This window comes from Montipora foliosa, chromosome 7 (genome assembly GCF_036669935.1).
Source record: "Montipora foliosa isolate CH-2021 chromosome 7, ASM3666993v2, whole genome shotgun sequence".
NCBI classification, from domain to species: Eukaryota; Metazoa; Cnidaria; class Anthozoa; order Scleractinia; family Acroporidae; genus Montipora; species Montipora foliosa.
The window spans coordinates 10,755,270-10,780,560 of record NC_090875.1 but is presented as its reverse complement, the minus strand read 5'-3'; the positions used below and the strand labels follow the sequence as shown (position 1 = coordinate 10,780,560).

Sequence of the window (25,291 nt, the reverse complement as noted above, 5' to 3'; positions counted from 1 at the left end):
TATGCAAGATAACAACAATCTTCGCGCAAGCGTGGAGGAAAAGGCGGCCGATTTGTACCACAAGATGCGCCAGAGACTATCCCACTCTGGAAATGATTTTACGGAAGTAGGAAAGAGGCAGCAATACAGACATTTGACACAAATTCAGTAAGTTAACTTTAATCAAGTGTTTCAACTATTGTTAACCAAAAGGTTACCAAGGGAACACCTTCATACAAATTATGACATGACCTAAGAACATAAGCTACATGCAGTTGTATACTTAGCATCGTATCGAAACTTATGGACTAATGCCTGAGTCCTTGATGCCTCGGGACAAAACTGGACAGAGCCATGAAATCAAGTTAACAGGTAACTATACTTACAAAAGCAGTATATTGTACAAGAAAAATTCACTAGAAGAGCAAGGGATGACCGTGATGTTGTCACTTTCTTGGCAGATGATCCTGACAAAGAAAACGTCCCTATCAGTATACCACTACCTGCCATACAGAATGAAGACCATTCAAAGCAAGGAGAGAGTTGCAAAGGTAGGGAGACCTGTCTATCAAGACCACCCAGTAACATAACATTTAAAAGTTTAGCCACTTGATCGTTAAACATTTCAAAACGGTAATATATAATATCATCATATTGTCATAATTTCTATTCCTTTTCAGAGAAGAAAAAGCATGCGTATGAGAAGTTGCCCTCAGCTGAAAAGGAGAAAATCAGGACAATACTATACATCATGGACAAGTTTTCAATTTCATGAGAGGCTTACCATGAGCTGTCCGAGCAGGACCAGACACTGCTTAGATCCTACTTGGTAGAGGGATGTCAAGCCACCATAGACTCCAGGTGGAACATTAGGAAAACACCAGGGGACCAGCCTGGAGCTGAGTGACCATTTGAAGATCTACTGAAACAACAAATTGAAGAACATGTAAGTAAAACATAATAATTATATTAATAGGTTATGATTACATAGTGTGGTAGTTTTTGGGCACCACAGCTAACAAACTGTCTACTTTTAGCACATAGCTTGGTTAGCAAATTTTTTTTATCTTTTCCATTTTGTTCCAGCTAAGGAAGTCCAACCAACCAGAAGACCAAAGCCCAACAGTAAAAGTGAAATTATCTGGCGATGGTGCAAGAATGTTCCATTCCAGCAATTTATTTGTTTGTTCATTTTCTATCTTGGATGAATGTCAAAATGTACTCTCTAGTGCAGGTGCAGTGCACTTGAGTTAACTATTTCTAAATTTTCTAACTACAAGCCTAACTGCCAACAGTTTGATTCTACTGAAAATGTTGGAAAGTACCAAGACTAGTATAAAGTTAAACCTTTCAACCAACTTGGCCTCTTGTTGTTTTTACAGGCAACCACACTATTGCTGTACTAAAAACGTCTGAAGATTACAACAACATGAGAACTGGTCTGGAAAATGTGACAGAAACTGTCAATAAGCTGATTGATGATGGATTTATTGTAATGAATGGAAAGAAAGTAAAACTGCAGTTCTTCTTGGGGGGTGATTACAAAGTAAGGAGATCTTAGAACTCCTCAACAGAGACAAGCTTAGTGATGATGAAATTAATGAATTACAGGATAAGGTCTGTACAACAAATAAAACTTCAGACAATGGATTGAGTGCTTGGAAAATGGACAAAAAATATATATCATAGAAATATGCTATTACTATACATGGAGACTATTATTTACTGCCCATTTTGATCGGTAGCTAACTTGTAATAAATCATATTTAAAAGAAAACATTTGATTCATTACTCATTGTTATTGTTTGATTTCAACATGCCCAGTCACTTAGGAAGGTTTTCCACTTGCATCTTCAATTGTTTGACTTCAGAGTACAGAAAATCTGTTTTGAAAACAAGAAATTATTGTTTGTTTGACTTCAGAGTACAGCAAATCTGCTTTGAAACAAGAAATTATTGTTTGTTTGACTTCAGAGTACAAGATTTAAGCTTAAGCTAAAATAAGATAGTAGACTTAAGCACAAGATACAAATCAAATTGAATTTAGAAGGCAGAAACTCTTTATAGAAACAAGGAACGACATAAGCTTAATTTCAAAATACATTAGATATGTTTGAAACAAGAAACATCTTAGAAGTTGAAAAATTATATAGCCTTGACGAGCCTTGACTGAAGGATGCTTGTTTGCTTTTACCGACGTAATTGGTGGGATAGGTCGATGAGGTTGGGTTACTTGATAAAATAAGACATTGGTTACTTACCTAATTGTTTGTGCAATTCTTTTCACGTTTAGTTACTTTTACATTGTCGAAAGTTTCCACGAAAACAAATGAAACCGTTGTGTGTGTACTGGCATCCACGCCATTTTGACGCTTAACGCGCATGGCTACGACAGCAAGAACGCTAGACAGACATATCGACTAATACGAGGATCGCCTTGGGGAGGAGGGGAGGGTTAGTTTCTCGTGTACTGTGTTTAGTTTTTTCTTGTCTCTTCATACTGGATATCGCCTATTTAGGCAAAACAAGGGTTCAGGGAATAGGGGGAGGCGGGGGCGATTTGGTGAAGCCGTTGTTTTTCTTCCGTTTTCTTCCATTTCCTTCATTGAGAAACTGCATGGTAGCTTTTTCTGAATACAATGCGCAGACGCTCGATCGGACGGGAAACCTTCTGTCCATGTTGAAAGAACGCAGGAGACTTTGAGAGCAACAGACGGAAAGTCACCTGAATTACACGGCATCGGCTTCCATTGGCGTTGATAGTGCGCTCTGTGTAGGTTTCAAGTCCAGCTCTCTGAAGGTCCTGATCTTGAATGTTAATCGGCGTAGCTCTGAAATCGGCAGGCAGGTTGGGAAACAGGTAACGCACTACGTCGTATCTTATTTCGATTGATTCTTCGTATTCGAGAGAAACTTTCATTCCTCTTTCAAATACGAAACCAATTCTTTCTCGTGCCTCTTCTACGCGAACCGGATCAGGATCAGGGTTCTCGAAGGCTTCTACTAAGTCTGCCGGCAGGTGATCTTTCGGCTCCCAGGTGTTTTGGCTGGCACAGTATCCATGCCAATTGACCATGTAGTAAGGTCTGCCGTTAAGAATCTTTTTGGCCATGATGCGCTCAGCTTCGAAGGTGCCAAGAACTTCAGGTTATCTTTCACATTTACGGCCACGGGGAATCGAAGGCGTCTCAATGGACTTGTAAAATCCTTGACGCGGGCGAGAACGTTTCTCCATATAGTCTTTTCGTTTGTCACTCTCAGCTAAAAGTGTTTATACTGCATCTGTAGGTTACTGTGGATTTTATAATGACAAATCATGGAACAAAGGAAAGCCGCATGATCGAAAAGCGCCAGTGGCGTTTCATGTAGACCCGACTACCCAAATTAGCATACTCGAGCAAAAGTCATGTTATTGTTCTTAAAAACGGCGCCATAGCTTGCAGCTTTCTTACGTTTCTTAGCAAAATGTTCTAGTTAAAGTTTCTCTTTTTTTTTCGCAACAAAGAGAAGGCACGCGCGCGCTAGCTTTTTGGATCATAAGGTACTCCAGATTCAGGCGAAACAAGTCTATTCACTGTTATAATATTGTTATAATATTGAACGTTAATATTTTCGCTTGCGGTGCGCTCTTATTCAGCCATACTGCAAAGTTGCGACATTAGGAAACAATAGAATGAACAGTAGCTCATGTGGCCTTTGTCTTTAAGCTCCGCCCTGAAAAATTGATGAGCTAAGCGGTACTCCCAACGGAGCACAGCGCGCGCAGACTTGGACCAATGAGAGTCACTCAGTTTACGCTTCATCGATAATATTACAGATCTATAATTTTTGCCGTACAGTAAGTAAATGTCCTTAAAACAATAGGCATTCTGCGCGATGTTCCTCGTAGGTAGCTCCAAACTTGCACGCGTTCGCTTTCTCTGGAAGTCTTGCTGTGTACGCACTCGTGGTTTCGCCAATAAAAGGGTTTGTCTTCAAAAATAAATATCTCACATGATGTTTATTCTTCTTTGGTGTGAAATGCTTATTACGTTTGGTTCGCAGTTTCACGTACACGTCTTTTTCTGCACCTGGACTTCTGGATTCATCTCCAATCGAACAATTTCCATTCCAACTTCAAAATTAAACGGGCATCTTTCTTGTCGAAGTGCTTTGTAATCCTACAATACCGAAACACTCTGTCTATTCCTTCAAGCCATTCCTGCCATGCCTTACTCGTGTTGTTTGCTTCGTCCGAAATGATGAGTGGTTGTGCGCGAAGGTTTACCGTTTCTGTGACGATGCGAACTTGTGCTGCTTCGCCGACCCCTGGTGCTGCTTCTTGACCTGTGTCATGTCCAGGCATCCTTGTTTGGTATCTTGTTTAATTTTTCTCTCCGCCAATGTTAAGGGTCGATTCATACGCTTTAAATAAGCAGGCTTTTTTCGAACTCTGCTCCTTTTCTTTTGTTTAAGAGAGGTTTTGGGAGCTCTTTTAAACTATTTCTCTTCATCATTCTTCTGAGGTATATTTAGCAATTATTCTACGATGGCGCGCTGGATATGAAATGAAAGATAACCAACGAGGCGCGTAGCACCGAGTTGGTTATAATCATTTTATGGACCAGCAAGCCCGAGTACAATAATGGTTTCATTAAAAACTCCAGGATCAACAACTCTTCCACTAAAGCTTCTATTTCTGCCATCGGTCAATTTCGCTTGCAAACGGGTTTCGCCAGCCATTTTTTCTCAGAGATGCAAAAAATGTTTTCAGCTCGCTTTATTGCGGACGCGTTCCTTGACCAGCAGGTATATGAAATGATAGCCTGTGTCCGGCGAGCAAATGGAAATCAGTTATTTACTCATTTATTACCCATCGATAACTAATGGATGTCATTGATCATCGATTAGTTACTTTTGCGATATAACGATGACCTTTAATAAAGGACTGGGAATTTTAGTGCTCATCGCAAATTCGTGATCGCTCAAAAAAGTGACTCTTAGTGTCCGAGTGAGTCAAAGGTTTACACAAGAAATGGCGGGCACATAAGTGTTATCTGAATCACTAATCAGAGTCCCAAACCACCCACATGAAGATTTTATGTCTTTATTACAGTGTTTTTAGGAACAACGAAGCATTACAACACGTTTTTAAACCGTTTGAGAGATCGTTTTGCTTTTGCAATTTGAAGCACTATATAGATTTGTTACATGCACGAATTTTGTTTTTATAATTTCCTTGCTTAAATTGTTCTTTTGACGGGAAACCTTTTCCAATGTTAGCATCATGCCTATCGTCTTTTTTTCGTTTTTATCCCATGTACAATAAACGTTTTCTAATTGGACAGCTTTCAGGTTGAAAGAAAAAAGAAGATACTTCCGGTTAAAAATAGTCCATAAAACTACTGTTAGCTCAAGAAAATAATGCCAATGTTTTCCATCAATCTAGCCAGCCCAATCTAAATAACCTCCCACCCCCTCCCCCTCTCTCCCTGTTTCACCTCTCACGAGAAGAAAGAACGCAGTACTTTTCATTCCAGATTGAACTTTTATTTCCCCTACATACTTTTAGAATATATATGTGTATAATTCCATTTAAACAGACGTTAATTCTAGCCTAATATTCTATCATCAAGAGACATATGATAGTCTGCACTTGTAGTTCTGACGGTAGGTCCTGTTTGAGGATCATTTTTTTCCTGCAAAGAAAAACATATTCACGACTTGTTGAGGAGATGAGTAAAAAAGACTTCATTCCTGAAAAAAAAAAGGATGGTTCACTTGAATGTGAATACTTGAAAATCATGTATTTGATCTGCAGGCTTAATTTCTTTTCATTACTGCTTAAGGGGAGTGGCTCTTAACTACAGAAAGACAATGGTTGCTAAGGAAGCGTTTTAGTCAATAGCCCCACAAAAAGGAAGGACGTACGCTCGGTCAATCACCTGACAACCAAACGAAAAAAGGTTGAACATATCCTCTTGAGTATGGGGCTCTGCCCCAGGCGGCTTCTTCTGCCTGGAGCCCCGCTATAATTATGGCTTAAATAATCAAGGAACAATCATTTAGATTATTTAATTGGTAGAGTACACTATAATTTCATTGTATCTTGATAATTATCTTTATGCGTGATCTCAGTTTCAATTGGACGAGGTGTATTGTTAGTACAGAATAAAAGGTCTTCATTACCTGGGGTACTATCGTAGCAGCAGTACAACATCCCGCCACACAAACCATAGGCCCGTTTTTCCCGCCACACAAACCATAGGCCCGTTTTTGACCGGGATCACGCACGTACTTGCATCTCTAGAAACGCCATGGTAGATGTAACAACCATGAGGAGGTGGTACCTCTAAGTAGAACAACATTTGGTACGATAAAAAACTCGACGATAACACTCAACATTATGATATTGTTTTATTTTACATGTCGAGAACTCTAGCCTGTCATTCCGAAGCATAGCCAGGGAAAGTTTCTAAAGTCATTAATACTGTATGTCTAGTTTGATATGCTGTTAAAATATATATACTTTTTCCAATTGGAACTCGAGTACTTCAAATCAGTGTTGATTACCCGGTGAATGCAGATAATCTCCCTATGATAACTCGAATACTTAAGACATTAAAGAATTTGGAAGCCATGGTAACGGTTTTCTCTTATGTCGATTCAGACAGCTGCATCTGATCTTGCCCACTCAGATAGCCAATCACAGCGCGGGATTTGGTTCATCTTGTCCGCTAGCGGAGCTAGTCATATAATAATAATAATAATAGTTATTGAATAGTTCCTTTATAAAGAGATCTTTGGAGTACAACATTGGCCAATACGAGAAACATACTATTGTGCCTTCCAATTAAGCTATTTCACCCATTCATGCACCTCACCTGGCTGATGAAAACAGTAAGGGGTGTTTTGGATGGTGTCGTCCCAACAACAGGAGTCTGCCAGACATTGGTCTTTTGTTGTCCCTACCTTACCACGGTCATTGCGCTGAGAAGGACCAACAGGACACATTGCATAGGGTGGAACTGTAAAACAAACAATGCGTGACGGAAGGAATCACATTTAGTCAGGCAAAGGTTTGGCAGTTTTTGTATGTTAATTACCACCAAATGTCTTGCTAAACACTGGAACCGTTTCTCTGATCAAGTGGTATATGCTCAGCTGATTCCATCGATTTCAAGGCCCTCTCTATCTTAAACACATCTCCCTGTCCCCTGGGTGGTTAATCCAACTCAACCTGATACCCTGGGGAAACAATGTTATCCTCGCTGTTCGGGTCATAAAACTTGTGCGTTAACCACTGACACACAAGTTTTTCAGCTTCTTACTGCACTCGCTCTCTTCACAGAAAATAATGTACCAAGGTTAAGGTTTGAGAAAAGCGTGCTGCTAGTGGCCGTTACTTTTGGTTTTTCTTCCCATTGGTTGAAAAAAGTGGTGCGAGTTTAGCTAAACATTCACAGAGCGAAGCAATGCAAAACCAAAGAAAACGCAAACCAATTTCGATGTCCAATTAAAAATCGCTCTATTGCTCTCAACTGATTGGAAACTTACTGTCAAAGTCCTTAAGATAGCACCACGGTTCATCTCCTGGAGAATTTGCTTGCCAACAGCATCCTCTTGCCTCACACTGATGTTGATTGATTCCGAGCCATCCACAGTCAGTTTTTCTTTTCGTGGGGTCAACGATACAAGTGGGCGCTTAAAGCAAATAATACATCGCAACGATTAAAAAAATACTGATGAAGCAGTGGCTGTGCATAACTCTCGCCAAGCCACTAACGTGTTTCCACTTCTAAGGGTCTAGACACGCAGCGCATGTTGGCTTTTAGACTACACAGATATAATTGGCTTCGAATCTAAAGTGCGCTTTGAAGCAGAAAATAAAAGAAAAAATCCTACGTGGTGCATCCTTCGCCTTGTGGCACCACGGGAAACCACTTGGGACATTGGGATTCCAACAGCAGCTTCTCGCTTCGCAAGTGCCTTGATTTATTCCCAGCCATCCACAGTCAACTAAGTTTTCAACATCACACCGATCTAGCAGCACATGAAAAAAAAAAATTCAGTATTCATTGGTAACGAAAATATTGCAAAGCATTTAATACTACTTAGTTCTAAGGAGACTTTCAAGGACCCTATTAAAAAAAAAACAAAAAACAAAAAAATACGAGGCTCTGTATGTGTACGTGTTTCATCTTAAAGGAGCTCCAAATCTGTAAAAGCAAGACTAAACCGGCCGTTAGTGTACTGGGAAAATGCAGAATTAGTAGGAAGAGTTAATGATTCAGTTTTCACCCATTTCTATTAAAATTTGTTTTCCTTTCAGAGGGTGGATTCGCTAAGGTAAGTGCCTTCCAAAGGCATCCAATGGAAATACGTTGTAAAGCCACGTGACCACCCGCCAAGCACCAATTCATTATTCTCTTCTAATTATTAGATTCGACTCCTTCTCGTGGTTAAAAAAAATATGATCTGCCGAATCTGTATCTTTTTGTTCTTTGTTTATTATTTATTTTTAATAGAATGAGCATAAAATACAGTTTGTACGAAGGCGTTTTCTTTGATCCGTGATTTACAGCTGAAAAAACAAAAAGTCTAAAGACAGAAAATATAAAATGTTCAAAGTGCTGATACCTTCATCATTTTGAGCTGGTTTCCCCATCACAACCACTGCTCCAAACAAAAACAATGTTAATGCCAGTTTCATCGTCATCTGATGAACTGTTGAAGGAAATGGTCACAAAGGCGTAAATTGACAAATATCTTATTTACACTAGAGTGACAAAACAAATCGTTTTGTGACGTTAAAAACTATGGATATCGATTAATCATTTGCCAGAAAGAACACGACTAAAAAGTCCTCTCATCTTTAGGAAAACTGCTCGCGTATCACATCTCAACCAACCCACGAGTGAAAATTTGTTAAGCTCGAATATTACACAACGCGATGAATCCACAAAGGCCGTAAAATCAGACAAAAACCTTTCCCATCGAAAAATTTTACTGAAATAATTAACATGTTTGCAATTAGAGGCAAAAACCCTTCCTATTTCATTGAGTGCGTAAAAACAAGAAACCCAATCCGTGTCAAAATTAACCATACGCAAGAAAATAGATTTCTCACGGGAGTTCAGGATCAAACCCTTTTCTGAAGAACCTTTTCCTTGATAATAAATAGACAACAAGCTTTCTTTCAAATAATTCCAAGGTATTTGAAGGTCTCTACTCTCTTTATTGCGACCCCATTTAGCATTAATGTGCCAAATTGAACATAATTTAGCCTCTGTGGTGAACCAATGACCATGTACTCACACTTCTTGGGGTTTAAAGCTAGTTCGCTCAATTTGATCCATCTGGATATACTTTCCAGGTCATCATTAAACCTTCTTAGGATCTCGTTAGCATTATTAGAGAAGTAATAAAAGGCAGTGTCGTCAGCGAGCATGTTAACAGTGGAGTGAGAGATACAAGAAGGGAGGTCATTTATGTAGACCAAGAAAATTAAAGGCCCCAGGGCCGAGCCTTGGGGAGCCCCTGATAGGATGTGTTCGATCAAAGAGAGCACACCGTTGAAAAATACTTGCTGTTGTCGATTCTCAAGATATGAAATAAACCAGTCTAAATGAAGTCCAAGGAGTTTTCTCACCAGGATGCTGTGCTTTTATAACTACTATAATATATTGTATATTTAAATTTTTTTAATTTATTATAATCATTACTCATCTTGATATGTACTGTATTTATGTCAATCTGGCACGTTCACGTTAAAACGAGTCACATCCGTGAAATGTGGATAAATAAACTACTACTACTACTACTACTACTACTACTACTACTTGCTGTATCGAAGGCCTTTGCAAGATTGAGGAATACAACTGCTGTAATTTGTCTATTGTCAATGTTGGACAACCACTCATCAATAACGTTTATCAAGGCTGTTTGCGTTGATCTTTCCTTGAAAACAAAAAAAACCATGCTGAGAAGAGAGTAGGAGATTGTTATCCATCGAGTGATTATATAACTGATTGTGAACTTCTTTTTCAAATATCTTTGCCACGATTGGTAGCACGGATATTGGACGGTAATTTTCAATTTGATCCGTTGCCCCCGACTTAAAGAGAGGGGTCACTTTGGCTATTTTATGCACTGTACACTATAACAACTAAGTTAACTGAATGGTTAGATCTACTTAACAAGTTACATCGAACTGTATGAGGTGCGCCACCCGCCAGTTCAGATGGAAATTATACTACATAGTACACTATAACAACTAAATTACCCCTAAAACAACCCAAATCTTGAGCATCTTCATAAAATTTATGAGATACAACTGTAGGAAGTTCAGATTTGACTTAAACTTACAGAAAAAAAGGGTAAACTCCACTTAAACAATTCAAACAAAGGAAAAACTGTTGCCATAGCCGTACTAGCCTAATAAGGACAGGAAAACAATGTGGAGTGAACAGTTCTTACCTGTCAACTGTCTTTCGCTTCAGACTGAAGTGTTGCTAGTGGTTGTCTGTAGTTGACTGGCTGGCCGCACTATGTTGCTGAGGAATAAATAGGTGTATCTTCATCAGTAAGAACAAATGGAGACCTTACACTAAAATATTCAAGGGATATTTGTGCTGAATTGTAATCTAACCTTGCACAGCTCTATTAATTTATTTATCCTCAAATTCATTGCTTTCCTGAATCAAAGAGCCGATTTGAATAAAATCAGTCCAATTCCACTGAACAACACTTTATATTTAGCCTGTGTGGTGACCGACTGGGAAAAAAACCGATTGGAAAACGAAACCGAACCGGAACAAGCGAACTAAGAATGAAACAAGAATATTATTATTGCAAAAGTATACAAAGTACACCAATTAAACCAATGGAATAATAAACAGAGATAAAGTTATCTGGGCTATAGGTTGGCCAACACTTCATAGTCTGGGTTCAGCAATGGGTTACTCATGAAGTTCTCTTCTATTTAGCCTTTCACGAATGTTTTCACTTCGTGACACGCATGACTTCCTCTGAATATATCTCAGTAAAAAACAGCCGCCATTTTTGTAATATCACGCCCCTGGTGAGTCATGGGTAGTACCAGTCCTTTACACTTACCTGGCGCTGTTGTCGCACGAGGAAATCAATTTTCCTTACAATCTTCAATTTTGGTCCAACATTACGAATAAGTTATGCTCCCAAATCACTACCGGTATAACTCCGCTTTCCAAGAGGCCAAGCAAAGAATTCCTCAACAATTTCCATGCATGAAAGAAACATATATTTATATTAAATTTTAAGGCGGGAAGTTGCGGTCGCCTCGCCAACGAACGAATACCTCAACATTATGTTTATGAAGTTAGGTAGATTTCACCTATTCTGCGCGCCGGCATATCATTTTCCGGGAGAAGTATTCTAACTGACCGTCGCCGGGACCCAAGGTCTTGATTTGGGTGACATAACGAGCTAACAGTGCCTTCCATTTGTGTCTCAAATCTAAGGAACGTCAAAACACTGCAACAATTCTTTCGTTTTCAACGTAACGAAAAACAGCTTGTATTTTTTTATGTATTTTAATACATCGTCCTTTGGTGCGAATTGCAGTCGATCCAAAAACACTTGGATCGATTACAATACGCACCACAGAACGATGAGGACATCATGACCTTCAAAACTTAACAATAGAAGTAACGAACACAGTTTACTCACCACGAAAGGATTCAGCATATTCGTTGTACGTGGCGCCTAAACTGGTAAGCCATTCGCCTACACTGTACTTCCTCTCCTGTCCATAGTTTAACATCTGAGGATCCATGAGCAGCCATTGAATTTAAAATAACGCAAGAAACAGGACCTCCAAATATTCAAAACCTTCTCCAAAGACTGGCCGAATGAAAAGGAGTACAAAGAGGGTCATCAAGTTTCTTTATCGCTGTTCAATAATGCATCTTGATTGACGGAGAATTATGTCGCCTTTTTGACCGGAAATTTTTGTCAGAAGACGTAAATACCGCAGCCAATCACATGGCTCAAAGTGACATTTGTAACCGGAAACAAACCTTTTGAATTTCACCGTGCAGCTGACATCTATGCTTGTTACGAACCAGATTTTTAGGACCTTAAAAAAACTACCGGTACTGGCTCACATTCGTAGTCGGCATTCGCACGACCCAAATTTTCTCGTCACTTGTGGTAGACCTGGGTACAGCAAGACTTACAAACTCTTTTCAAGTTTTGAATCTCATTTTTCCCGCAACCATCCCGAACTTATTAAGGAAACGGATGAAGGAAAAGAGAACGAAATTATTTCTCATGATGATTCGGATGATCCGGAACATTCGCCCAGTTAAGAGGGAGAAAGCGACTCAGAAAATGACACGAGAGATACATCTTCGAATGTCTTCGAAACGTTGATATATTCATACTTAAACTGGAGAGTGTAACAAATTGAGCCAGACTGCAATGAGAACTACGTACAAATAAATAAGCCCTGAGGACAGTTTGTTCGGCCCAGTATATCATATTGATGAATAGCTATTTATAAGCCCACAACTGTATGAGTTCAAAAAACCGATCTAACATGGTTTAGATTAATCGGCCTTTTACTATTAAAATTGGTGTAAAAGTACACTTCCAACTGTGTAATTTTATCCTTGATAATACCCATAAACTCTTCTCCTTTAAAAAGAGTAAAAATACCCTACATTTAGAGTAATTTTAGAAGATTATTTTGGTGTAATAGTTTACACAGTAACAAGGTGTAAAAATACCCTACATATAGAGTAATTTTAGAAGATTTTTTTGGTGTAATAGTTTACACAGTTACAAGGTGTAATTTTACATTTTTGCGTTCGTAACATTACACTTTAATTTTTAGTGTGTTCCATTGAAAATAAATCTCTAACTTTTTCCATACAATTTTTAATTTAAGAGATAAAAATCTCCTCTTCAATTTGTCATTTCTACAAAACCGATTTCGGTTATTCTTTAAGTCATATTCCATAACAAATTATAAAAACGTTTGGTGAAAAAATGGTCATGTTACCCTAACATGTTGTCATACCATTCTACACTGTATGTCATCGAAATGTTATAACCATTTGTTTTGTTTTCCTTTTATCTAGCGTACACTTAAACTAGCTCGCACAACAAAAGGTTCCCACTTACCTATCCTAGTGATAGATATTTTTATGTACAGTCCAAAAATGAAGTTTTCCTAACCTTATATCCTCAACCTTGACTTGTGTAATTTGTCTGGTTCTAAGTAAAGGATGTAAATACTTGATTATGTCCTTGTTTATGATTATGTGATTATGTGATCACAACTTAGTTGAAGTTACATTGAGGATAAATCGCCCTAAAGCCAAAGCCAAATACGTCACTACAAGAAGCTATTCTGGGTACGCACCCGATAGCTTTTGCGACGATCTCTCTCTTGTTCCGTGGCACATGGTATACTTCTTTGATGACATTGATTCCCAAGTGGAAACATTCAATTCTCTCTTCTTGGACGTGCTGGATCCGCACGCGCCCATCAAAAGTATAAAGATCAAGTCCCGCTCTAATCCGTTCGTAACACCAGAAATTAAGCAGCTAATGAAGACCAGAGACCTTTGGCACAAGAAAGCCATTCAGACAAATGACAAACTATGCTGCAACGGATATCGCGTCTTCCGACAAGAAGTGAAACGCGAACTGAGGCTTGCAGAAAAAATCTATGTAAGAAACGAAATAGCTAACAGTAGAGGTAATACAAACACTACTTGGAAGATCTTAACTCGATGTATGTCTCGTGGTATTGCTAAACGTCCAAGCACTTCATAAGTATTTTACTTCAGTAGGAGAACTTACTGCCAAAAAAGCGAATTTCATAACAAGGGAACACGGTTTGCATAAAGATAAAGATTGTGGTCTTAGGGAAGAAAGTATTGACACTGGCCTGCATGCTGAAACAGAAGAATTTGAGTTTCAAGAGGTAAAAGAAATTGACGTCAAGTCTGTTATTAAGAGTTGACCTGCCAACAAAGCGCCAGAATACAAGTACGGTTCTGTGATTTCTAGACTGGTTAATAATTCGTTTAATTTGGTTGCTTTTCCTAAAGCATGGAAAATTGCTGAGGTGATACCTGTACCCAAAGAAGGAAACCCAGAAGAACCAGCCAAAAACAGGCCGATTTCATTGTTACCCATCCTATCGAAAGTAAGTGAGAGCCTGGCAGACAAGCAGTTTGTGGAATTTTTGACAAACATGATAAACTGTCGACTTATCAAAGTGGCAACAGGAAAATGCATTCGACAGAAACTGCCCTCATAAATGTTAGAGATAACATCTTGAAAGCAATTGATGAAAAAGCAGTGTCATTTCTAGTCCTGCTTGATATGTCAAAAGCTTTTGACAGCCTTAATCATAACCTGTTATTAAGGAAACTACGGAAACTGGATCTCAAAACTTCTGCAGCTTCCTGGTTTAGTAGGTATCTATCCAGTAGATATCAGAGAGTACGATATGAATATTCAGTCTCGGAATTGCTACCTTTAACAAACGGAATACCCCAGGGGTCAACTTTGGGTCCTGTGCTTTTTACTATCTACATTAATGATTTAATCAGTGCTGTTACCCACAGTCAAGCCACTGCGTATGTTGATGATAGTCAATTGCACTTTAAATTTCCCGTATCAGACTCATCTAGTGCTATGGCCGCCGTAAATCAAGATCTTAGGAACATCAGTAGATGGTGTGCAGAGAATTCTTTACTTATAAACCCTGAAAAAAACAAAATTAGTGGTTTTTCGCTCAGCACAACGTCTTAAGAGGCTACCTTATATCTCCTTATCTCTGTTGGGTGAAACTATCTCACCAGTTTTTTCGTTTGCTAAGGATCTCGGGGTATATGTTGATCAAAATCTTAACTATGATGTACACACCACTAAAACAGCCTCTAGTTGCATGAACCAGTTAGTACAGATAAATAGAATTAAACACCTCTTAGAAAAGAAAAAAAATTGCTGCCAGAGTTGTATTAGGCTTAAGGAAATTTGACCATATCTCTCAGGGGCGGAGATCTCTTAGATGGTTAGATGTTACGGAGAAGGTTTTATTTAATGATTTAGTTTTAGGATATAAATGTGTAAATGGTTTAGCTCCAGACTATTTAGGGAAATATTTTGTTACGCGTTCAGCAGTTGACAACAGGAACACAAGGGGATGTAATAATTTTGTGATCCTCCGATGTAGATTGTCGATGAGACAAAGGGCATTTTATTTTCGCGGTCCACGGGAATGGAATGGGCTACCTGACAACATCAAGAATACTAAAGAGATTGATATTTTTAAGCGGACATTTTTTAATAATATGTTCTATACGAAGTAACTTTGGATATATTTTGTATGATTTTGAATATAATTTGATTTTAATTAAATTACCGTAAATAAGTTTTCTTTTTTTAACATTGTGACTGAAAAGCCCTGTTGAAGGGAGTCTCAATAAAGTATGTATGTATGTATTAGTTCCCGTGGAAAGTAAGCAATAAAACATGGTCCATTTCCGTAGTCTAAATGGACTCCTATGGCTTCCCCGTCAAACTCATTCTCTGGTTCAGGTTTTAACATAGCTGAAACTGTCTCTCCAACTTTCATTTTCGTCAAAGCTTCGTGCAACGGTCTTGTGTTTTTGTTGAATGGGCTACCCCAATAACTTTGAAGGGTAAAGTGTAGTAGATGAGTGTACTGTCACTTTCCACATCATCAGAGCTGCCATTTTCGTCAGTACTATATTCATTGACAAATTTCACTGACTTTTCAGAGGAGCTGGAATTGGTTTCTGAAATATGGGAAACCTCATCCAGTTTATTAATGGTTTTAGTCCATTTTCAAAACACCATATATTCATTGCCATCTTGAAGCTGAATCTGGCAAGATGAATTCCAAGAAATTGTTGTCGGAAGTTCATCATGTTGTAAACAGTCACTGTAGTCTATCAGTCCAGTTAGCACACTTTCTCCATACCCATACAACTGTATTTTACTTTTACAAATTGCAACGTCATCACAGGGAAACTTGGCACCACCCAGGATATGGGATTTTGGTCCAATTCGTCACAATCACCACGACGAGCTTCATGCGATTCTGAAATCGTGGACCCCTGCCGATGTTTTGCTATTCTACAGCAAAACATCAGCAGGAGACCGCACTTTTTGTTGAGGTAAATTGTCATCAACTTTTACCTCCGTAACCCAGAGAAGTGTGAAAAATCAGATTCTTGGAATTCTTATATGACATCGAAACCTAGATATTGTCACGTTTGGTGAAGAAACACAGCGTAAAACGTCTTCTTAGCGCTGACTAAACCCCTGAACTATCCATGGCATATTTGATCGAAGAAATGCGTAAAGGCTTTATTTTCAATTTCGCTAGATCATGATAATAGCTCGCGCAAACAGCCAGAAAAACTCACAGTTCCTTGTGAAGTTGGTTGTCAACATAAAACAATCAGATACAAAAAACAAAAATGCAGAAACTGCGACAATTGAACTACTTACAACATTTTAGAAAATTTGCAAACAGCGGATATTCCGGACATTCAACTGGAATGATATTAATCAGAAACATGAAAGAAAAACCCAAACGGCCCGCGTAATGCTACACGACACCGCTCGCAATAAATTAAAACTGCTGAGGAGACGCGTGGAAGAATGAAACTCACACAAGTTATACGTCTGCACACTCAACAGCAAACTCGACAAATCGTAAAAAATCACCTTCCAAATTGGCCCATGCACTTAATTTCCGGTACATTCAAATACATAAGATAGCTAAAATTGACGAATTTGTCTTAAATACTTCACAAGTCAAAGCTATGTAAGTGTTATCACTTTTTTGTCAAAGTGACTGCTTATAATGCGGTTCCGGTTCCAAGCCTACACACCAAAGTTCAATCCAAAACCAGACACGGAGCGAGAGATAAGAAATTGCTTCGAGGATATGTTGTTAATTACAAGGAAGGCCCACGAAAAACCACTTTGAGTCAAGGCATCCTGGACATGAGGCACCTAAAATTATTCAGTTCTCTCTTGGGGGTAAACAAGCTCCTCAAGTGCATCTTCGACTTCTAAAAGACCGTGCAAGGCACGAAAGCACACAATCCCTAACTCTGCACACAATCCCTGTGTTCCTGGTAAGTATTTTCATTAACGAACGAAATGATATAAGAAATGAATCACATATAGAACATAACTGCGAGGATCGTAGCTTCACTTTATCTTAGCTTCATGGCTTCACTTTACTTTCATTAAGGGTACTACCATTTAATTTAATAATAAAAGCTCCGTTTAAAGAAGCAAATTAAGCGTTTCGAACGTCCTGCTTTTTCTGTTCTTACTATTTGTCATCAAATGATTTCTTTGTGCTCTTTGTTTAAGTCTATTATATGCTTATGATTGTGCTCGTGTCGGTGAAAACCAGGCTTAAACAATCACCAGACATTAAGTAAGCGTTCTCAGCATTAACAGCACGACTTTCGAAACGCGTAAGAGCGATAGGGTAGTTTTGTCTTTCGACGAGCAAGGTAATTAACCGATATTAACCATGCGAGTAGTGTAAAGTAACGAGTGTTAGGTCGCGCTATTTACAGAAGGACTCAAGCAAAAGGTGTTTAATTATTTACCACGTAGGTTACCCACGCAGCACGAACACGGGCAAGAATGCTCGAGGGCAGCCGTTCAAAACCAAAGAAACAAAAATATCAAAGTTTTGCGACTTCTTGAAGTTCTATTTTTATATAATACTTAGCTTAATGTTACAATGTATTTTTTCCTGAAGCAAAATGGTGCCACTTTACATTCACAAATGTTGAACTGGGATTTTTTCAGTCACCTGTTAAAGAAAATAGGAAGTGCCCACCTCAACACAGTGAAAGAGAGCAAGCACTGGAGACTGCCCATGTGGAAAAGTCCATTTTAAAAATCATCCACTGGAGAAACCTGTTGGTTTATTAAATTCGATGCAAGTAACTTTCTTAACGAAATGTAAAATAACTTTTGATTGACAGTCACCTTCCATCACATCAAGTTCATCGTTGTATTTCTAATGTAGAGAATTTAGAAAGCAATAAGCTTCACAAAGCTATACATTTCGGGATAAAGAACCCAAATGGAGAGGTTGTGGTTAGTTAGAGACTGAAATCTCATGTCTAATTATTGGTTGTGAGGTTCCCTACAGTAATTTTTGTTTCTCTAAGTTTTGAAACACCTGGAGAAAAACTCTCACAGAGCTGCAGCCTAAAAAGACCATCTGCTTCCCTGCTGTCTTGCTGAAAGAGAACTAAAAAGGAATCAGTTACTTGAAATTTTAGAAGTCTTCTTCATTGCTCACAGGATAATTTTGTATCACGTTTTAAACTGAAACGCAAGAAGAGAAACTCTCAGAGTTGCTGACTAAAAGACCAATTTTCTCTGTTTCAGGGTTCAAGCAAAATTGAAAGTACGTTATATTAGTCTGATATTTGTTTTATTTCCCCTCGAAACACCTGGAGAGAAACTCTTACAGAGCTGCAGCCTAAAGAGACCAAGCTGCTCTGTTGTTTCAGGGTCCAAGCAAAATTGAGAGTACATTACAATAGTCTTATATTTGTTTTATTTCCACTGAAACACCTGGAGAGAAACTCTCACAGAGCTGCAGCCTAAAGAGACCAAGCTTCTCTGTTGTTTCAGGGTCCAAGCAAAATTTAGAGTACATTACATTAGTCTTATATTTGTTTTATTTCCACTGAAACACCTGGAGATCAACTCTCACAGAGCTGCAGCCTAAAGAGACCAAGCTTCTCTGTTGTTTCAGGGTCCAACCAAAATTGAGAGTACATTACAATAGTCTTATATTTGTTTTATTTCCACTGAAACACCTGGAGAGAAACTCTCACAGAGCTGCAGCCTAAAGAGACCAAGCTTCTCTGTTGTTTCAGGGTCCAAGCAAAATTTAGAGTACATTACATTAGTCTTATATTTGTTTTATTTCCACTGAAACACCTGGAGATCAACTCTCACAGAGCTGCAGCCTAAAGAGACCAAGCTTCTCTGTTGTTTCAGGGTCCAACCAAAATTGAGAGTACATTACATTAGTCTTATATTTGTTTTATTTCCACTGAAACACCTGGAGATCAACTCTCACAGAGCTGCAGCCTAAAGAGACCAAGCTTCTCTGTTGTTTCAGGGTCCAACCAAAATTGAGAGTACATTACATTAGTCTTATATTTGTTTTATTTCCACTGAAACACCTGGAGATCAACTCTCACAGAGCTGCAGCCTAAAGAGACCAAGCTTCTCTGTTGTTTCAGGGTCCACGCAAAATTTAGAGTACATTACATTAGTCTTATCTTTGTTTTACTTCCACTGAAACACCTGGAGATCAACTCTCACAGAGCTGCAGCCTAAAGAGACCAAGCTTCTCTGTTGTTTCAGGGTCCATTCAAAATTGAGAGTACATTACATTAGTCTTATACTTGTTTTATTTGCACTGAAACACCTGGAGAGAAACTCTCACAGAGCTGCAGCCTAAAGAGACCAAGCTGCTCTGTTGTTTCAGGGTCCAAGAAAAATTGAGAGTACATTACATTAGTCTTAATTTTTTTTTTTTTCCACTGAAACACCTGGAGATCAACTCTCACAGAGCTGCAGTCTAAAGAGACCAAGCTTCTCTGTTGTTTCAGGGTCCAAGCAAAATTGAGAGTACATTACATTGGTCTTATCTTTGTTTTACTTCCACTGAAACACCTGGAGAGAAACTCTCACAGAGCTGCAGCCTAAAGAGACCAAGCTTATCTGTTGTTTCAGGGTCCAAGCAAAATTGAGAGTACATTACATTAGTCTTAAATTTTTTTTTTATTTCCACTGAAACACCTGGAGATCAACTCTCACAGAGCTGCAGCCTAAAGAGACCAAGCCTCTCTGTTGTTTCAGAAGGAACAAACCTAACAACATATAAATACATGTACTTCAAACAGATGGCTTGGAGAAATTCAGTTCTAGAAAGAAAATGTTCTTGTTGTAAACTAAGCTTTTGCATTAAGAAACATACCTATTGGGGGGACTGAGACAGCAGTGTTACCTCTGTTGTTACAGGCCCTGTTGGGGACCTGCATTGTTGTGTTTATACACCCACGCACATTTACAATAATAAAATTATCACATGTAGATATTAATATAAATTTCTTTTAGCTTATAACTTGTTAGGTGAAAATTAGAACAGGTAACAGTAATTATTATTCTGAGATTTTGTTCCTAATGAGCACCAGGAAAAAAAACCAGTTTCTCACAGAGTTGCAGCCTAAATAGACCAAGCTCCTCTGCTGCTCTAGGAAGAACAAACAGTCACTGAAAGTGAAATAAAAATAATGAGGTCAACACAAGGTGTTGTTACACAAACGATCATAATGCTGAAATATCACCAAACTACGTTGAAGACAACCATTTAATTATTTGAATCATTACATGTGAATATTGTGAATATTGCCATTCGAACTGGCCTATGGGGCATGGCAATGGATGCTCCTTTGGAAAGAATGTCTCTTGCCTGCATGCAGTTGTATACTGTAAGAAATTTATCAATAAAATACCATTTCTGGTTCATTCATCCTCATGAACTGAGTGAATCAAGAAGATCTCCTAATTACCATGATATGTCATATGGTAGAAAAAAATTAAAATCTGCCTCACAATAACTTGCTAATAAGACAAGTTTCATTGGAATTCCTGTGCCTCATGCATTTGACCAGGAAAGAAAAACTTTGTCTTGTGTCATACCTGCAAGAGGTCGCCCATCATTCAAGTTTAAGGTTGAACTCACACACTCCTGATTTTTTTATGCAAACGGCTTTGTTGTATTTGCCAGATCAAAGCAATGTTCCGGATGATCCCATAGCCTGGAAGTTCTGCAGCAAGGGGCTCCAGCTGGAAGAGATTTCTTGTAACAGAAAAGGCAAGCTCTTTCTGGGCTCTCGTGTAATTGGTAGTTAGGAGGAGAGCCATATCAGTAGATTCCTAAGAAAAAGAGATGAAAATAGATAAGACTGAATGAGCCTAGAACATTAACCTGATTTAATTCAAGTTCAAATGAAACTGTTTTATTTTTTGGAAACCCTTGATTTGACTTGATTTGTTCTTTTTCCATCTTTTGCTATCATTTAATCATAACCACCACCTCCTCTCATTTTTCATTCCCCTCTCCTCTCCCCCCCCCCCCCCCCCACAATCCAAGTACAACATAAGAATGAAATTATTATTATCATCACCAACAGTAACCAAAGGATAAATAGGCAATAAATGAGAGAAAAGAAAAACACTTACCCCGGTGCGACCAATGTTCAGAAAATTCAGAAGCGTTTGCTACGATCGGTTTGGGATCATTGTGGACAGCTTCACGATTGCGAACAGCTGAATCGTTAATTCAGCGCGTCGTGCAACATGTTCTGTATCGCTTTCCTTGCACCTTGCTTTTGGGCGACGGTGTTTAAGGCAGTCGATATTACATCTTTGATGTAATCTTTTCTGCCTTGGTCGCAGTAAAGGAACCCATAACCAAACGCCTTTCCCAGAAGAGTTCCGATTGAAGTAAGCCGGTCCTGAACCTCATCCACGCATTTCTTGGCGACAGCTTCGGTTCGCCTCATTTTTACACGGGGTCCCATTGACACCTTTTCAAGGTTTTAGATCCTCTCAAACATGATGAGCTGCATGATGAGCCATTCTTTGATGGAGGAGTATCAGGCACATTGGCGCCAATTGTTCGATCGGAAGGGCACTGATCACGTCTTTGGTGGCTTTAAATTCGATTGAGAACAATACTTTCTTATCATTTTGAGTACTCTTCCTTAATGTTCTGACCAAAATCCCGAAAAGTGTCGACACAATGACCATGTCCTTCTTCCAAGTCGACCCAAAAAAACTCGGAAGCCCTCGAGCGCCATTGTAATCGACCAACTCGTAGATGGAAACTTCCATCATCTCATCTTTAAGCAGGGCCCCTGCACTGAAATCTCGCGGCCACTCACTCGATACAGCATACCAGTGTTTCGACAGACAAAAGGAAGGCCCGAAAAGTCGACTGAGCCGAAGAGAATACGGCGGTGAATGATCGTTTGCCGCCATCCTCTCAGACCAAACTACTTTAACACGTCACTCTCCATATATGTTCAAGATAGCTGCTTTCCATCTGCGGTTAAAGCAGTGACATCGTTGAAAACTGCATTACCACAAATTACCTGGTAATGACAGATGTTTTAATGTTATTAGCAACCGAGACCGGAAATTAGATACCATGCCCTGCTGGGAATTTCAGAATCGCATGAAGCTCGTCATGCTCTGATAGCAATTTGTACATGTTAAGAGCGAGTTGTTATGCTACTGCAGGAGTCTTTGTGTATGTCTGGCTGGACATAATCAGGATCCTCAACTGTGTCATCTGTGGACATGGAAGAATATGACATGCAATTTAGAATTAGCATTTATTTCTTTACTGTGCAAGGTGTGGGGTGTGCTGGACTCCAGATCAAGCAGCCTGGATTCTAGCCCAACTCTCATAGTGTCTACTGTACAAATGCACCCAGGTGTAAATGCTGGGTGAAAACCCTGTGATGGACAAGCATCCCACCCAGGCAACCAGGGGGAAGTAGCAATATTACTAGTCCCTTCAAGCAGCAGAAACCGAGGTAAGCGCAAACGATATGTGACACTTTGGCCTGATTGCGACTTAACCATTTCACTGTTTATATTGCTGATTGGCAATAGGTATGTATTTTTTGCTGTATTTACATAAACCGGTCAATTTTAAATTACCGGTTCATCATCACATTCCAAACGAAGCAATGGTCTGTATCCCCATATTTTTTCTGGACCCTGTAGTAGACAAGAAAAGAATAATGATAATATCTATTGATGTATGCACATTTTGCAAAATCAGTTTTCTTGAAGTTTAATCAAAGAAAATAAAGTATCCCACTTGAATTTTTTTATTTGATGCAGGAGAAATTCTCATTTCCATACACTTAAGAAACAAGGCTTTCCATTTCATACTTCTAATAGAGCAACTTCCAATGATTTAAGAGTTGGATTTTAATTTGAACATTAATTTGAACACAATGATATCAACAAATTAGTGACTTTTTATAATGCTGGCATCCTACTTGGCACCAAGGTCTAATTTTTCATGAGAATGATTATTACCTGTACCTCTTCGAATCCGACATCTGAAACTTTACATTGTGTGCAGCAATTATACACATATTGAGACATTTTGGTTGGTCATGTAGATGTACTTTATAAAGAGCCTGGATCATGAAAATACAAGATAAACTGTATAAAATCCCTATGCAGATAAATAAATAAATAAATAAGAAAATAAATAAATTAAATAAGCTTTAATATTCATATTGTGAAAAATCAAGCTTAAATTTCAAGATTAAGCACAGATCCATTTGTAACCATAAAGAAATGTACCTCGGAACAGCCAAATACCAACAGATTCGAATCTTCACTGAGAACTACATCAATCAGCTGATTTTTTTTTCAAATACGCAACTTGTGCATCAGCTTCAAACGGGGTGTCTACAAAACGAAGACCGAAGACCGAACACCTAAAACGTGCTGAAACGCATTGTTCGGCGCTAAAACAGTAAAATCGATAGGGTCTTCGTTTTGTAGAAATACCCCCTTCAAACTACAAAACGAAGACCCTCGCTAAAAAGCTTTATTTCACGCTAAAGCAATAAAATCGAGAGGGTGTTCGTTTTGAAGAAATGCCCCCTTCAAACTACAAAACGAAGACCCTCGCTTGATGCTAAAACAAACGAATTCAAGTGGCTTCATGCCAGCCTCAAACTACTGTTTATGTAACGCAAAAAGAAGCGAATGCTTTTAGTTAAACGGCATTTCCATATTATACGAAGGCTCACAATAACAAAGAAAAGAGAAATATTTTATTTCAGACAATGTTTTTATTCATCTTGAACATGCCTTATCGTCTCCTGAGTTTGTCGCACTTGGCGGCTGTCATCTAACAGTTCTTATTACGAACAGTATTCTATTAAATAATAATATATGGGGAAAAATATTGATCAGCGGTCTGAGCCAAGCTGTTTGGCTTAGGAGTAGCTGGTGACACGACCCACGCAATTTTCGGGAGGAAGGGTGGGCCGCTCGCATCTGCGTTGTCCGCTGGAAGACTGAGCTACTATGTAGAATGATAAATGTTCGCGCCAAACCATAGGCAGCCCAGGTTTGCGTCACTAGAGAGCGTGTAATAATTAATTACTAGTGGGAAGATGACCTTTGATTGCAAGCGGTATTGGGTTACAGCATAGGCAGCCCACGTTCGTGTTACTAGAGAGCGTGTAATAATTAATTACTAGTGGGAAGATGACCTTTGAGTGCAAGCGGTACAGGCAGCCGTACCGAGCTGCGACTTTGTATGGGAAATAAAATACCGTTTGTAAACCGGGCCCACGAAATGCTCGTCAAAGTGCGTATTTAAATTTAACGAGGGCGACTTTAAGCCTCACTGCTGCAGTAAAAGTAGAAGAGAAGGCTCTACAGCTGGACGATGAGTCATTGCCCCAAGGGTGGACGGGAGAAGCTGATAGTGTATACCGTTTCTCCTTCTTCCGAAGAGAAAAAACAGAATTTAGAGGTGAGCGTTTGAGCTTGGAAATGCTGGTGGAACTACCCCATAACCCCTCCTCTAGGCCGATTTACAAGATCAAATCCCATGGTTGTGTGATTGATTTGGGTTCAGTACTAAGAATTGACGAGACAAAAGGTGCACCACTAGCAGAGGAAATCTCAGTGATCCTGCAATACTTGAACAGCTTCTCTATCTGCCTTGGATTTATTCCTGAAGAAGATCAATCCATTACCAGCCTTTCCCATTACCCAGTTGGTCAACTAACCGACCTTTCAGACCCAGCAATGCGGCCAAAGACAAGAGTATATTCAGGATCCTGTCAAGTCCTTAGCAATTCTGGAGAAAATTGCAGAAATTGTGGGAGGTTAAAAACTGTTAACTCCCAAAGCCAAAGGAACCGTTCAAAGAGGGTGTCCATTAAACCTCAACACAACAAGCGGTTTCTTTCGAGGGAGGAGTTGCTTGAAGAAATAAGGGAAGAGCAACGAAAGAGAAGAAATGCGGAACTGAGGGAAAACTATTGGCAAAGAGAAATTCAACAGCGAACCTATAGAGGTTGACGAGGGCGACCATCCTGATCTTATGAGCATGTTTAAGGATTCATCAAAAGAAGATATCCCTGATGAAATGGCATGCCTTTGGGAACAGCAAAGTAAGATCCTGCAG

The 25,291-nt window shown here is 39.1% G+C and overlaps 1 protein-coding gene and 1 pseudogene across 1 annotated transcript; one reads left to right on the top strand and one right to left on the bottom strand.

Moving 5' to 3' along the window:
• LOC138009900 (uncharacterized) overlaps positions 1–151 on the top strand; it is an 822-nt pseudogene extending 671 nt beyond the window's left edge.
• A 5,524-nt stretch (positions 152–5,675) lies between these two features.
• LOC138009899 (uncharacterized) lies at positions 5,676–21,617 on the bottom strand. Its single transcript, XM_068856889.1, has 7 exons — positions 21,437–21,617; positions 8,599–8,685; positions 7,864–8,001; positions 7,516–7,662; positions 6,843–6,986; positions 6,193–6,310; positions 5,676–5,715 (listed from the first exon to the last, which is right to left on the bottom strand). Exons 1-7 carry the CDS (start codon positions 21,615–21,617, stop codon positions 5,676–5,678), a joined length of 855 nt encoding a protein of 284 aa, XP_068712990.1.
• Positions 21,618–25,291: the final 3,674 nt, after the last annotated feature.